This window comes from Schistocerca gregaria, chromosome 5 (genome assembly GCF_023897955.1).
Source record: "Schistocerca gregaria isolate iqSchGreg1 chromosome 5, iqSchGreg1.2, whole genome shotgun sequence".
NCBI classification, from domain to species: Eukaryota; Metazoa; Arthropoda; class Insecta; order Orthoptera; family Acrididae; genus Schistocerca; species Schistocerca gregaria.
The window spans coordinates 343,563,676-343,580,631 of NC_064924.1; the positions used below are offsets into that span (position 1 = coordinate 343,563,676).

The 16,956-nt window shown below is 40.6% G+C and overlaps 1 protein-coding gene across 5 annotated transcripts in view; it reads left to right on the forward strand.

Annotated features, from left to right (window-relative positions):
• The window catches only part of LOC126272915 (uncharacterized), a 211,172-nt gene that overhangs the window by 81,008 nt on the left and 113,208 nt on the right, over nt 1-16,956 (forward strand). For all 5 annotated transcript variants that reach the window (XM_049976200.1, XM_049976201.1, XM_049976203.1 and 2 more), the window contains one exon: nt 13,459-13,657. In XM_049976200.1, the coding sequence (XP_049832157.1) occupies nt 13,459-13,657 (199 nt within the window). The remainder of the gene's footprint in view (nt 1-13,458; nt 13,658-16,956) is intronic.

Here is a 16,956-nt window from a genome sequence, read left to right on the forward strand (position 1 = left end):
TCAGAAAATATTAACTGGATGATGGGAGGTACAAAGATTACTGGGAAGTGCCTATGTTACTGTGCACATTCAGTTTTTTTTGTGGTACCACAGATTGACAGGAGATGTTGACACTGTTTTCAAATCAACTCTCTGCTTGTGACGATATGAGGACAATAGTCACAAATGGTAAAATCTCACACATTTTAAAATACTAAGCCTTTATTAATATGTCTTTATATGAGGTTACCATGGGGATTTGTGATATTTATACTGTTCTCCTTCATTTGACACAAAAGATGTTGTGTTGTCATACAAAAATTCTGAAAGGTAATTTTGGTATCCCTGTCAGACTGCAGTATATTCGACAAGTAATTGTTAGTGCTCAAGAATTGAAGTGAGCAGCAAAGTCAGCAGAAGCCCTGTGAATGTCATGTATGTTGCACAGTGGCTTTAGAATTGTAACTTTCCTTGTGTGACCACACAGATTCTGTAGTCATTGCATTAACCGGTATTCTTGTTTACTCACTTATGATCATTTGCATTTGTGTTGTGATTTCTTATACTTCCATGTTTTTCTCTGACGTGTTTTTGAACTCTCTGCTTACTGGTTATGTTGACACTTCATGTTTATTGTGGATGCCTTGCATCATGGTATTCCACACTCAGCCTGGGTGTTTTCATGAATTCTGTTGTTTTGCAACACGAGACATAAGAACTGACGATGAGAACTTGCTTTTGTGTATACGTCTGTTTCTGTGTTAGTGTGATGTGTTGTGGCCTCATGGATGTAGCAGGTTTTGGAGTTTGGAGACAACAAATGCAGCTGCAAGACGTTCAGCTGAAGCAGCAATACCACCAACAACATTGGCAACAGCAGCAGCCAACAGGAGCATGTGCAGGAGCTTATTTGTTTCCTGACCACATAGCCAGCAACACAAGCACTGGGAGTGCAGCCTCTGCTGCCACCTCCAGTCACATTTGCAGCTTTTGATGAGACCACAGAAAAGTGGGAAAATATTTATGCTATTTTAAGCTTTACTATCATGCTGAGCGTATCACCAAGCCTGTACATTAGAGCACATGATGTTGTCTAGTAGAAGGCGATTGTATGACATGGTACAGAAATTGCTGCCCCTTGTGGACCCTATAAAAGCAGAATTTGCAGTGATGTATACATTACTCACATACTACTATGGTCAGCAAGTATATGTGGCAGCTACCTGCTTACATTGCAGCCAATGTCTTAAGAATTCCAGGCAGTCATGTGCAGCTTGGGTGGCCCACTAGGAGAAGTTAGCATGCAGATCTCATTTTGAATCTAAGCAATGCAAAACAACCTATGCAGATTCTCGTAAGTCATGGTGTAGTGGTGCTGCTGGCACTAGGAAGTTCAGTACTGACTAAAGCATTTGAATCTAATGTCAGACAAGATAGCACAAATTGCAGAATTGTAGTATTTAATTTCTGCAGCTCAAAATGTGTTTTTGTACAGTTGATAGGTGGCAAAACTCCATGCATCACACCAGCGGGGCACATCTCCATCAGAGTTTTTCAAGACTTTAGCAACAATGTAATAGAGTTTGTCAGTTGAGTGTAGTAACAGTGAGGATGGATTTTTGAATAATTGGTGGGTGGCAATACTTGATGAGTCACACCAGTCGAATGGGTTCCCATCAGTGGCTGTTAGACTTTAGTGATCACATTGCCAAGTGGTTGATCGAGAGTAGTAACAGTATGGATTCTGTGGCATTCCAGTGCCTGGCAGCTACAGAAGTGGGGGCCATAGCAGACCACTTTCGGTCCCTGACTCTGTGAACAAATCACTGAATTTACAGCAGGCACATCTTTCCCAGTGTCAAACTCTCGTTCCCCCATTCAGACACAGCATCCTTGCCCAAATTGCTGGTCATTACACAAAAGGAGAATGATGCATGCATTTCTTTGCAGCTTGTTGAGCCTTCCGTATTCCAGGACACTAAGCAGAAGTGTGCAGAAAATGCAGTGAACAGCAATATGATACGACATTCCTGTGTTTGCAGTCGAGCCTGTGAGCACAGCAGCGAGCTTTCAGGTGCACCCTATCACTGTAGACTTGGAGATAGATTAGTAAGCTGGGCATTGCACAAAATGTCAATTAAACACAGGAGCCTCAGCCTGTCTGATCAGTTTAGCAGTTTAGATATTGTATGTAGCCCCAGCCGGGGTGCTCCCTCTCACCCCCCCCCCCCCCCCCCCCTTATAGTATTTAATAGTGGGTAGTAGATCTTTTGTTGAGACAACCGCTACTCACAGTCAAAAACAAAAATGTGGAATGCCACTTGATGCTGCTAGTTGTCAATTTGCAGTTGGCAGAAAACATTTTCGGGTTTGATCCTTTCACAATGTTTCAATTTGGACTAGTCAATAAAGTTAACCTTCTCTCTCAGGTAGTATTATTTCAGAACTTGGAGGCATTCCTACACTCATTCAATGAACTTTTTTGTAAGAATATCGGTAGAGTCAACAGTTTTGTTCCCAAGTAACAATATAACATTTGGCAGTTCTGTTGAGCCTGCCCCAGGCTGTTTGCTACACGAGATAAAGTGAAGACAGAACATGACAGATGGCAGAAGCTTGGGGTGGTGCCACTAGTTTCCACAAGCCCGTGGATGACCACCATGGTCATGATACGAAATCCAATGGTGATGTTCAAATCTTCAGGGATTTCAGGCTCATAGTCATCACACAAAGTGAAATAGATGTTAATTCCATATTCTGTCCGAAGGAGTAGCTGGATAAGTTGGCCAGCGATTTAGATCAGTATTTTTACAATAGTGACCTCAGAGGTGCATATTTGCAGTTGCCATTGGATTCTGAGCCATGGCAGATTTCAGTATTAACTATTCCTTTCAGGATGTACCAGTTTAACTGTTTGCCATTTGAGGCAGCTTCAGCACCAAGAATATTCCAACATTTTATTTAGCAACTTGCCCTGGTATTGTGTGCAGCATCAACTATTTGGATATCATTTTGGTCACTGGCACCATGCAAGAACAGGAACAGCGTTTACAAAAATTTGTAAGCAGTTTTCAGGTACTGTTAGATGATGGACTGTGTTGCAAGCTTGATAAATGTAGAAGTAGTAGTAGTTTTTTTTCTCCCTAGTGGACAGTACTTAGGCCATGTGTTAAGCAAGTATGCTACCGTACTGATGGCAGATCATATTGCAGCATTAGAAAATTTGCCTATTAGTAAGAATGTTGGAAGTTAAAATTATTTTTAGGGAAGGTAAATTACTGTTCAAAATTCATTCCAAGGACAGCTTACCTTTGTCATTCATTGAATCAGATTTATCAGTAAGGAATAGAGTTTATGTGGCTGGAGGCATGTCAGTTGATGTTCCAGCAATTGAAGATATACCTCTGCTGTGCTCTTGTGTTTCGCCACTCTCACACATATATGCTTATGGCCCAGTGCAGCCTACTGCATTTACCTCAAAGACTTTGTTGGCAGCACAGAGAAATTATTGTCAGATTGAGAAGGAGGCACTTGCAATCATATTTGGAGTAAAAAATATCCATGTTTTCTTGTATGGCACTTAAGTTCTACCTCCTTATAGATCGTAAGTCACTCAACCTGCTGCTTAATCCTTGGTCCAAGCTCCCAGACAGAACAGCACAATGTTAACTGCATTGGCTGTTGTTTCTGAATAATTATTCCTATGACATTCACCATAGGCCTACATCACTGCATGTGAATATGTGAATGCAGACTCCTTGTCTTGGTTACTAGTGAGTCCCAGCTTTGACTTCTATAAGCAGGAGGCAATCTGTTTTGCACAGGACCTGGACATTTGGGATATCCTCAATGAATTTCCTTGTACAACATGGGAAGACACATCAAATAATAGGCGGGGATCCACTCTAGGAAATGCAGTTCCAGTAGTCCATTACAGATGGCTGAAATGTTTTCTCACGGAGTCAGACCTGGTACTTGGGACTATTTCAAACTTAGCAATATTCTCAACATTGCAGAAGATGCCCTACGGTTGGATGCAGAAGATCAGAATTGACACATACTTATTCCACCTTTCTTGTGGCAACACATTCTGAACATTACATCCATTGGGGGATGTCATGCACAAAAGCACTAGCCTGGTGACATGTCTGTTGGCCAACAACTAATACTGCCATTGAGCACTCAGTAGATGGCCATTCAATGTCCACCCACAGCCAGGTGGCCCTGCCACAAAAATATTATCTATGTAAAATGCCAGTCTCTTCTTGTAATCATGTGGCTGTTGCTGAGAGACACCTTGTCTGATTTTCTGTATGTTGCTCATTCATCCTCCATGACATGTGCTACAATACAGCCATAGCTGCCATTATCGCTGTCGAGGGTGTGTTGTGCACAGTGGTTGTAGACAGTGCTCACTTGTTCATGTTGGAAGATACTGAAGTGTTCTGCCACTGAAATGGAATTCAGTATATGACCACTATGCAGTTCAGTCTGATATCAAAAGCAGGTTCCATGCAGTTAATCAGGATGACCAAATCAGAGCTAAGGAAAACAGTCTCGGCAGTATCTAGAGAGCATGCCCTGTCTAGGTTTTTGGTGTCTTACTGACCAGTTCCAATCAACAGGCACAGTCCTGCTAAGGTGTTATATGGCCATAAGCCATGCAGTGTCTTTCACCCATTGTGCTCACTGCCACATGTCTCTTGCCATGACCCATAACATGGTATCATCAAGGTCCTTCTGTCTGGGCATCCATATTCAGGCCAACATCTAGGTGGACACAAAGCATAACAGTGGGACATAAGTGATGATAGTTTGATATACATGTGGTAGGTAGCTTTATATACATGTGGTAGGTCAGTAGCTCGTGACATGCCATGCAAACCAGCTGTGCCTGTGTCAAACTCAGAACTGGGCCCACAAATCAGGCACACGGAACCTGTTAGCCCTGGTGGGAGGGACCAACCAATCTTAGCCTCCAGCACCAAGTAGCACCTGTAAACATTCCTACTGCCTGTGTACTGCTCACCCTATGATTGCTGCCATCATCCTGATAAATACACCACCCAGAAGACCTTTTTGCCAAGGGGTATCTGATGGAGGTAGAGTACCTCTATCCATCTTCGCTGCAGCTAGCAGGAGGTGCTCCCCAGTCTTCGTCAGGTCTCCATCACCAGTCTCTGGTAGAGTGGTTGCCCATCATCACCCCACTAATGTCCTGGCAAAGAGTGCCCAGGCTAAGAGATCCTTGTCAGTCAGCTTGGCAACTCTGACACAAACTGGGCCATTTTTGACCCTGTGTGCTTCTTAAAGGGATGAGGGATTTGGTATTCATGTCAGAATCCTTTATGTCGGACAAGGAGTTTTCCACAGTCAAGAGTAAAGAGTGATCCATGACTCCCAACATAAGCAGCATGAGTGTCACACACATTGGACAATACTTTTGGAACCATAACATTTACCACTCTATACCCGTAGTCAGTTTTGTAATAGTGTTAGCCTGGATTTTTGTTTACTCAGTTTATGCTTGCTTGTATTCATGTTGTGAATTCTTTCCATTGTTGCACTGTTACAGATTCATGTTTGCCCCTGATTGTGTTTTTGGACTTTCTGCTTGCCAGTTAGATTACAACCTGGAGTTTTATCAATGGGTGCTTGTGTTGTGATACTCTGCCCCAGTCCCTAGCATTTTCATGTACACCACCATCTTGGTGATATGTAACAGTAATGATTGCATAATGTGGCATGAAATGCATAATTCTCTAAGCTCCTACACAGCAAGAAAACTCACAAGCAGAGTGCACTTTCACTCAAATACTAACCTGTTAAATTCATGAGATTCTGGTGCTTTGGCAGTGCATTGAGTTATTTTGATAGATAAAAAATCTACTTACCAAGCGGCAGCAGAACACACACATAAAAAGAAGGCTTAGAATTAGGCAAGCTTTCAGAGCCAGTGGCTTCTTCTTCAGGCAGAAGGGTTGAAGGAGAAGAAAGAATGAAGGAAAAGGACTGGAGAGGTATACAAAAAGCGGTACATTTCAGGAAAGTCACCCACAACTGCCAGTCATTGGAGACTTACTGGACAGGATGAGAAGGAAAGACTGATTGTATGGGAATGCATCAGATGAGATTTGAAAACCTGAGAGCTTAAAAATGGAAGACAGGGTAAATTGCAAGGCAGAAATTACTACCTAAACGCCTTGCATGAGTTAATGAGAGTGAAAAGCTAAGTGCATTACACGTAACAGAGGTGAGAGGGAGGCAGAAATAGATGGCAAGACAAAGAAAGATGTAGAAAATTAAAATGGAGTGAAGAAGAGAATAGTTATTGTGAAGAAATGTTTAGATGGAAGAAATTAAGGCCAACTAGGTGGTGAGAACCATGGACATGTTGTAGTGCTAGTTCCCACCTGTGGAGTTCTGAGAAACTAGTGTCTGGAGGAAGAATACAAATGGTGTATGTGGTGAAAATAGTCCCCCATTCGGATCTCCAGGCGGGGGCTACTCAAGAGGATGTCATTATAAGGAAAAAAAAAAAAAAACTGGCGTTCTACGGATAGGAGCGTGGAATGTCAGATCCCTTAATCGGGCAGGTAGGTTAGAAAATTTAAAAAGGGAAATGGATAGGTTAAAGTTAGATATACTGGGAATTAGTGAAGTTCGGTGGCAGGAGGAACAAGACTTCTGGTCAGGTGACTACAGGGTTATAAACACAAAATCAAATGGGGTAATGCAGGAGTAGGTTTAATAATGAATAGGAAAATAGGAATGCGGGTAAGCTACTACAAACAGCATAGTGAACGCATTATTGTGGCCAAGATAGACACAAAGCCCACGCCTACTACAGTAGTACAAGTTTATATGCCAACTAGCTCTGCAGATGACGAAGAAATTGAAGAAATGTATGATGAAATAAAAGAAAATATTCACATAATGAAGGGTGATGAAAATTTAATAGTCATGGGTGACTGGAATTCAAGTGTAGAAAAAGGGAGAGAAGGAAACATAGGTGAATATGGATTGGGGCTAAGAAATGAAAGAGGAAGCCGCCTGATAGAATTTTGCACAGAGCACAACTTAATCATAGCTAACACTTGGTTTAAGAATCATGAAAGAAGGTTGTATACATGGAAGAACCCTGGAGATACTAAAAGGTATCAGATAGATTATATAATGGTAAGACAGAGATTTAGGAACCAGGTTTTAAGTTGTAAGACATTTCCAGGGGCAGATGTGGACTCTGACCACAACCTATTGGTTATGACCTGTAGATTAAAACTGAAGAAACTGCAAAAATGTGGGAAATTAAGGAGATGGGACCTGGATAAACTGAAAGAACCAGAGGTTGTACAGAGTTTCAGGGAGAGCATAAGGGAACAATTGACAGGAATGGGGGAAAGAAATACAGTAGAAGAAGAATGGGTAGCTCTGAGGGATGAAGTAGTGAAGGCAGCAGAGGATAAAGTAAGTAAAAAGACGAGGGCTCCTAGAAATCCTTGGGTAACAGAAGAAATATTGAATTTAATTGATGAAAGGAGAAAACATAAAAATGCAGTAGATGAAGCAGGCAAAAAGGAATACAAATGTCTCAAAAATGAGATCGACAGGAAGTGCAAAATGGCTAAACAGGAATGGATAGAGGACAAATGTAAGGATGTAGAAGCTTATCTCACTAGGGGTAAGATAGATAATGCCTACAGGAAAATTAAAGAGACCTTTGGAGAGAAGAGAACCACGTGTATGAATATCAAGAGCTCAGATGGCAACCCAGTTCTAAGCAAAGAAGAGAAGGCAGAAAGGTGGAAGGAGTATATAGAAGGTTTATACAAGGGCGATGTACTTGAGGACAATATTATAGAAATGGAAGAGGATGTAGATGAAGACGAAATGGGAGATACGATACTGCATGAAGAGTTTGACAGAGCACTGAAAGACCTGAGTCGAAACAAGGCGCCCGGATTAGACAACATTGCATTAGAACTACTGACGGCCTTGGGAGAGCCAGTCATGACAAAACTCTACCAGCTGGTGAGCAAGATGTATGAGACAGGCGAAATACCCTCAGACTTCAAGAAGAATATAATAATTCCAATCCCAAAGAAAGCAGGTGCTGACAGATGTGAAAATTACCGAACTATCAGTTTAATAAGTCACAGCTGCAAAATACTAACGCGAAATCTTTACAGACGAATGGAAAAACTGGTAGATGCGGACCTTGGGGAGGATCAGTTTGGATTTCGTAGAAATGTTGGAACACGTGTGGCAATACTGACCTTACGACTTATCTTAGAAGAAAGATTAAGAAAAGGCAAACCTACGTTTCTAGCATTTGTAGACTTAGAGAAAGCTTTTGACAATGTTGACTGGAATACTCTTTTTCAGATTCTAAAGGTGGCAGGGGTAAAATACAGGGAGCGAAAGACTATTTACAATTTGTACGGAAACCAGATGGCAGTCATAAGAATCGAGGGGCATGAAAGGGAAGCAGTGGTTGGGAAAGGAGTGAGAGAGGGTTGTAGCCTCTCCTCGATGTTATTCAAATTGTATATTGAGCAAGCTGTAAAGGAAACAAAAGAAAAATTCGGAGTAGGTATTAAAATTCATGGAGAAGAAGTAAAAACATTGAGGTTCGCCGATGACATTGTAATTCTGTCAGAGATGGCAAAGGACTTGGAAGAGCAGTTGAACGGAATGCACAGTGTCTTGAAAGGAGGATATAAGATGAACATCAACAAAAGCAAAACGAGGACAATGGAATGTAGTCAAATTAAATCGGGTGATGCTGAGGGAATTAGATTAGGAAATGAGACACTTAAAGTAGTAAAGGAGTTTTGCTATTTAGGAAGTAAAATAACTGATGATGGTCGAAGTAGAGAGGATATAAAATGTAGACTGGCAATGGCAAGGAAAGCGTTTCTGAAGAAGAGAAATTTGTTAACATCGAATATAGATTTATGTATCAGGAAGTCGTTTCTGAAAGTATTTGTTTGGAGTGTAGCCATGTATGGAAGTGAAACATGGACGATAACTAGTTTGGACAAGAAGAGAATAGAAGCTTTCGAAATGTGGTGCTACAGAAGAATACTGAAGATAAGGTGGATAGATCACGTAATTAATGAGGAGGTATTGAATAGGATTGGGGAGAAGAGGAGCTTGTGGCACAACTTGACTAGAAGAAGGGATAGGTTGGTAGGACATATTTTGAGGCATCAAGGGATCACAAATTTAGCATTGGAGGGCTGCGTGGAGGGTAAAAATCGTAGAGGGAGACCGAGAGATGAGTACACTAAGCAGATTCAGAAGGATGTAGGTTGCAGTAGGTACTGGGAGATGAAGCAGCTTGTACAGGATAGAGTAGCATGGAGAGCTGCATCAAACCTGTCTCAGGACTGAAGACAACAACAACAACATGTGGTGAAACAGGCACTCGGGTCATAATTGTAATGTTGTAGAGCATGTTCTGCAACAGATACTGCGTGTTGCCAGTATACACCCTCTGCCCATGTCCAATGTAAATGACTGAACAGTGTTTGTAAACAGCTGGTATATGACGTGCTGTTTCACAGGTGGGTCTTCCTTTGATAGTATATGTTTTGTGAGTTACAGGGCTGGTATAGTGATGGTAGAAGGGTGCATAGGACAAGTCTTGCAGTGGTGATGGTCACAGGGGTAGGAGCCATAGGGTAGGGAGACGGGTGCAGAAGGAGCATTGGGTCTGACAAGAATATTGCAGAGATTGGGAGGGTGGCAAAAAGCTATTTTAGGTGTTATGGATAAAATCTCAGACAGAATGGATCTCATTTCAGGGTATGATTTTAGGAAGTCATGGCCTTTTTTTAGTAGCTGATTAATATATTCGAGACCTGGATAATACTGAGTGACCAATGGCGTATTCTGAAGTTGCTTTGTGGAGGGATCAGCTGTACCAGGATTGGATGTGATAGCCTCGCAAATCTGCTTTTGGACTAGTCCGTTGGAATAATTACGTTCAGTGAAGGCTTAGGTGAGAGTGATGTATTGCTGTAAAGAGTCTGCATGCTGATCTGGAATGTATTAATCAGCTACTTCGACAAAGCCATGACTTCCTAAATTCATACCCTGCAATGAGATCCATTCTACTGAGATTTTACTCACCACACCTAGAATAGCCTTATGTAGCTTTCCCAATCTCTGCAATATTCTTGTCAGGCCCTATATGCCTTCTGCACCCATCTCCCTATCCTATGGCTCATTTTCTGTGGTCATCCCCACTGCAAGACTTGTCGTATGCACCCTCCTACCACCACCTATGCCAGCCCTTCAACTGGCAGAACATATACTATCAAACGGAAGGCCACCTGTGAAATGACATGTCATATACCAGCTATTATATAAACACTTTTCGGCCTTTTACATCAGCATAACTATCACCAAATTATTAATTAGGATGAGTAGGCATAGAGGGAGCATGTATACTGGCAACACACAAATCCTGTAGAAGAGCATGCTCTACAACATGACCTTAATGCCTGTTTCACCACACTTGCCATCTCGATTCTTCCCCCAGGCACCTGTTTCTGAGTAGTCTGCAGGTTGGAACTAGTACTGCAACATGTCCTAGGTTCTCGCCACCCACTTGGCCCTTATTTATGTTAATTTCTTCTGTCTCAACAGTTCTTCACAGTAACTACTCTTTTCTTCACTCCTTTTTAATTTTTTACATCTTTAATTGTCTTAACCATCTATTTTTCACCGCCCCCCTCCCACATCTGTTACGTACAATGCACATAGCTTTGCACTCTTATTAACTCATGCATAATGTTTAAGGAGTAATCTCTGTCTTGCATTTCACCCTGTCTTCCATCTTTAAGCTCTCAGGTTTTCAAATCTTGTCCGGTGCAGTTCCCAACAATCAGTCTTTCCTTCTCATCCCGTCTGCTAAGTCTCCACTGACCCATGGTTCTGGGTGACTTTCCCAAAAACTACCATTTTTCTTAGACGTCTCCACTCATTTTCCTTCACCCCTCTTCCTTCCCCTTCAACCCCTCAGCCTGCAGAAGGAGCCACTGGCTCTGAAAGCATGCCTAATTCTAACCTTATTTTATGTGTGTTTTGCCGCTGCTTGCCTAGTAGATTGTTTCTATGTAATTAATTAATTTTGTAAAAGAATTACTGCTTTCATTGTTGCATGAATTATTTGGTGTGATGCGCTGAAATTGTGCCGCCCCCAGTTATTAAAAATCTGATTACTATTCTAAAACATCATACAAATGACATAAGGGCAGGAAAAATAAAATGGGAGCAGTCTTCATTGTCCTTTGTATAAACTAGCTCAATTTTTAGCTTTGGTCTATTTTAAAATATTAATTATAGTTTGTAGAAGAAATCAGCCAGAATTTGAGTAAAGATTAACACATGATGTAGTCAATTGTCCACAGAAACAGTGAAGTGGTGATCCATGTAACACAATGTAACTCAAATGAATAACACATCTTAACATAAAACATTTTGCAGAATTGGCATTTGTGCCTATGTATAACATTTATAAAAACTTACTTTATCCTCTGATTCAGCAAAGACTACTTTCATATAACTGCCAAAAATGTAACTGTAGAAGTTTTTCTTAACTCTCAGTTTTGACATACCGTAATGATCCACTTAAATATATAGTGATACAACCTAGCTACCACCTCTGGTGCTGGTACATCTCTTTACTGGAGTTCATTAGATAGAAAGTGTTGCAGATTCAGTTTGCAAATCTAGATGATTGAGAGAAGAAGTTTTTTCATTTGGTACAGATATCGCATCTGAATTTTTGTTCATTTGAATTTCTGTTGATGATTGATAGTAAAAACTGGACAAAAAGTAAGATGTTGGAGAAAAAGTAAAAGGAAAGAATCCTTGATTGTAATAACTTTCAGAAATAGGTGAAAATTCACAAACAGGTTCTGTAAGAATGGATTACAACTGCATGTTGCCACAGGTCTCCCACTCATACGCAAAAATCTAAGACTTCACATGGTATGAGGTCAGCATAACAGCAGCTCCAAATAGGGTTAGCCCCACAACATGAGGCAGTTTGAAGGAGTATGTCAACCAGTGAGCTGTTACAGTGCACTTTGTGGTATTCTTCATTACAACATGGGCCAGAAACAATATTTGGCTGACTCACATGCAAAAGACTCGTATTTAATCTGGAAGGATGACTAAGAGCGATGAATGTAGCCTACCCATTTGGCATTGCTCACAGCATTATTTTACATGGATGGGGAGCATTCTGAACTGCAAGTGCTGTTTCCTGAAGGAGAGGAGATGGGCAACTACAGCAGCAGGTGACTGCTACATTGTACAACAGGCAAGAAGTGAGCCAGGTCACACAGGAATAGTAATTGTATCCACATTTAAAAGGACTGCAGTGCATGCAGTCTCATCCTCCACAATGGCATGGTGACTGTACGGGGTGGTCTCTTTGCCTGCTGAGTAAGTTGTGTTCCTTTGACACCAATCTGTCAATGCCATTGTTTGAGATGGTGTCAGGAGCATAGGTAGTAGGCCAGTGAGTAGTTGGGTTGCTTGCTTTTCTCGAAAAAGAGCAGATTCAGTCTGAGTAGTCATCCTAGATGTGCCAACATATGCCAAAGAGTGGGAACGTAGTCAGACATGGTCATTTTGGTGGTCCAGGTGTTATGGTGTGGGGAGGCATAATGTTGCACGAGATCCTTGAACATGGTGCACTCACTGGTCAGCACTACTGTGACTGTGTACTCCTTCCCCAAGAGCATCTATCAGGAAAGCATTTGGCCCTGGCTTCATTTTTATGGATTACAGTGTGCGACTACATTGAACAATGCAAATGGAGGAGCTCTCAGAATGAGAGAATATTTGGCAGATGGACTGATCTGTCTGTTCCCCTTGACTTAAACCTCTTCGAGCACTTGTGGGATGTGTGGGGCAGACATAGAGCAGTACACCCCCATGCACAAATGACCATCCCACAGTTGTCAACCACGCTGGTGGAGGACTGGAATGCAGAGTGGACATTGCCATCCTTGGTGATCACACACACATTATTAAGAATCATGTCTCACCTTATAATGTCCAATAGACCATCATAAATCATGGTATCTTCAATGAACTTATTGTCCTTGAAAAAAAAAGTGTTGGTTATGTTCGCCTCCATGCATATTCCTTTCAGTTATCTTCTGTATTGTACTGTACCATACTGTAGCAGGTCTTTCAATAGGTGGTCCAAGTTTCATCAAGCTGTGTTACTTGGCAGTGGCACATGTGAAAGCTAGTTTTGTCCTTAACTTCTGCACACCACTGTAATGTAGAGGGGTTTGTGAGTGGGAAGCTTACAATGAGTCAAATCTGGAAGTGTTCTAATTTTAATATATAGCTGTATGACAGAAGTTAGAGTTACACTATCACCTTGTTTACAGTTAAAATCTTTCTGCATTTAATGTCTTATTGATAAAAGTCTCTTTATAAACACAGGATGCCACTTTTGATGGCCACCCGCTCTTGGCAGTTCAGTGTCTTCGAGGATATGTGCTTGCAGTGACTGGAAACTGTTTAATGATGTGGGCCATGGACATTGGCCTACTCTGTTATACTTCACAGTCATTTGTCAAACATCTGCCGGCAAGTTCTGGATTTGATAAGCCAGCATTAATAAAATTCTGTGAACTTCAAGGTATGTGATTCAGAATACTTTTGTTAAAATTTGTTTAAGAATGATTGATGCAACCTGGTTCTGAAAAAAATTAAGTACTATTAAAAATTGTGTCAAACATATGAAATAAAAAAATTCTCACTCTACGAATTATGTTTCAGGGTAAATCATAATTGTATGCAATCTCTGCTGCTTTTTTAAGCATTGTTCTTTCTTAGTTTCTCTTCATGCATTGGAAATGGAAATACTTCTCTAAAAGCTTTCAGTGGCTTTGGATAAAAGTCACAATTTTACTTCAGTATTGAATTTCAGGCTTTTGAAGTTTACACGATTTGTAGGTTTGGGATATAACTTAAAAGTTTAGTCTTATAATGTACTCACTACAATTTCATAACAGATGGGTATTGCCTCTTTCTTGTAGTACAGAGAAAGTTTGTGGTTATTATTTTCATATATTATTCCATAATTATGGATACCTCATTTCAGCAGCTGTTAATTGTCAGATGCACAATAAAAATGGTATGGACATATCTGCATTTATGTGTCCATTGAGAGATCTGTGCATCACTAGTAATCATCAGCTGCTAAATGCAGTCCACCTGTGTTACCACGGTTGCCACAGGTTCTGGAAATCAGGGAATATCAGAGAATTTCAAAAGTATCAGAGGGGGGTGGGGGGGGGGGGGGGAAGTAGATGTCGCGCATAGTTCCTGGCTGGGCACAGCTGGGTATGAGTGCCATTTCCCTACTCTCTCATTCTTACTGCTTCTTCCCTTTTTACCACTCCTCTGAGCTTTCAGTCAGTGGTGCTACCACATCTTGCCACTAGCCTAGCAGCTGCCGACGAGAGGCAGGGAGGCATGAGAAGTGGTTTGTTTGGATCTGATTCTCAGTGTGTTTACACTGTGGCTGGAGACAGCAGTCATGAGTTCATGAGCTGTGTCTGAGGTATTGTGTGAATGTGTGTGTGCTCTTGTTTTCTAACAAAGGATATGGCCAAAAATTTAGTAGTGAGATTGTGATTGTCTTTTCTATGTGCCTGTCTGTGGCCCAGCAATCATATTTACGGTGAGTTGTTACCTATCCTTATCGGTATTGATTCTCAGAGTATTTGCGCAAGTTGTCTGTTGCACGGATTGATCACCACAATCTCATTTCATCAACATGGTGCCTGTGGCATGTGAATACCTGGCCACACAACTGAACTTTGGAGATGGGTGTAGTGGTGTTCACCTGCTTTGTTTACCTCTTTGTTTGTTGCTTTCGGTATTGATGTATTGCATTGCTACACTGACGGAAAAATGGGGTTTGTAATTTGTACACTGACTATGGTAAATAATGTAGCCGACAGATGCACAATTGCATTTCACAGTCTTTTACTATCACTTTTCACAACCCCCCAATAAGATGCAGTTACATATGACCATTGCACTTTTGTTCTAACTTCCTGTAAGTCTCATTAATAGTTAACAGGTGAACTATCCACATTCTGCTAGAGTAGTTTACTGTTGAACATCTACGAGCAGTAAAAGCCTAACCACAAAGTTCACAGTTCTTGAAGAATACAAAGGTACACATGGAACAGACTCTGTCACTGTTTTAACACACAGTCTAACTGTGTAACACTTATTACACTGTTAAGTAGATGCATTCTAAACAACACAGGTTCCTCATCTGAAACTCTGCCGTGGTCTGACTGTCTGGTGACCAAAAATTGGGCCCTTATATATTTTCGCAATAATAGGTACTGAAACTTCACATTGTTCAATGTTTAATTTACAAAAATTACAATTAAAACTTAACTTATTAAATTAACTGAATACATCAAAAAATTGGTTCCTTTTAAGTTTCATCTACTACAAGGGTTAGGATGAAATATTTGTTTAAATTATGAAATTAACAACACAACAACAGTTACGCAAACAATACTGTTGACTAAACTGTTAATTACTTTGGAATTAATGAAGGGCTGGTTTTGCTAACATGTTTTCGAATAGAGCCAAATTAATACTTTAACATTACTAGTATTTCATCTTCCAAATGTTTATAATTAGTATAGAATTCACATTTGTTTACACAACAACAATGTAATTTAAGTTACGAAACAATTACTGATTTCACCTTGCAGTAAAAGATACTAAACTACTAATAGTCAAAATAAATTAGAAAATCAATTACTTACATAAAACCAGGCACAAAATTAGGTCTGGTGTTATTTACTTTAAAACTAAGAGCCAACCATTCTCTTTTACGAAAATGAACATTATATTCACTTATGTTAATAGTAATTAGTTAAAATTGGGAAAAATGAATTTTAAGGAGGCAGATGGCAAAACAAGTGGGGAAGTAAAATTATCCCAGCTTGCTTCATCACACAGGCCATAACTGCAGGCCATTCATGTGACTATCTCTAACGGATCGGGCCTGCTGATCTGAAGCCCGCCATTTCCCATTAATGTGCAAGCCTTGCCTGTGAAACCTAGTCTCACCGGTCTGCCAGCAGGTCAACTCTGTTTGTGTGTAGCATAATGTGGCAGATTTTTGTGGTTTATCCGTGGACCAAAGACTGTAGTGCTCCTCGGTAGGCCAGGGTCGCGAGTGATGGATTTCAGGAATTGCTGCTGTCACACCGCAAGTACATTGCACAGTGCGGTGTTTTATAGACATTTTATTTATTCTAGTACATTTTGGCATTTTAAAAGTAGTTTATATGTTAGAGAGTATGGACAATAAGAAGAGGAAAACTGTGGCAGTTGCTGGCAGTTTGTACGCTATGTACTCACATATTTGTTGAAGAAAAAACCACACAATAGCTGTAAAATAATAGACATAAAACAGTGGGCAGTAGCCGCTAGGAACGAACATGGTAGAACCAACATATTATTTTATTGGCATTGGTTTACACATCTCTCCCCTGCTTATACACTTCTTTCGAGAGACCTACTTTTTTCTGAGATTGTTTCTGAAATCAGTGAAGGTATTTTAAATCTGTCTTGTGACTCTAACAAAATGTGTATTTTTGTCACCAAATATATTTGGTTTCATTTAAATAAAATAACATCAGAGGCCTTAATGAAACACATATACCATTTGGCTTGCTTTCTACATCTAAAAGCAGTTCATGACAAAAGATGTTCACGCCAGTACTTGATTTTTGCTTACACATTTAGAAATGCAGAAGTCCTTACATTTTTTTGTCAACTTATTCCTTTAATTACCCTTAAGATCTCAAAATTTGTCAGGTAAAACATCAGGGAATTTCACTTAGAGAAACTTGTGGCAACCCTGGTTGCTCCTGATGCTACTGTATATGTCCAGGT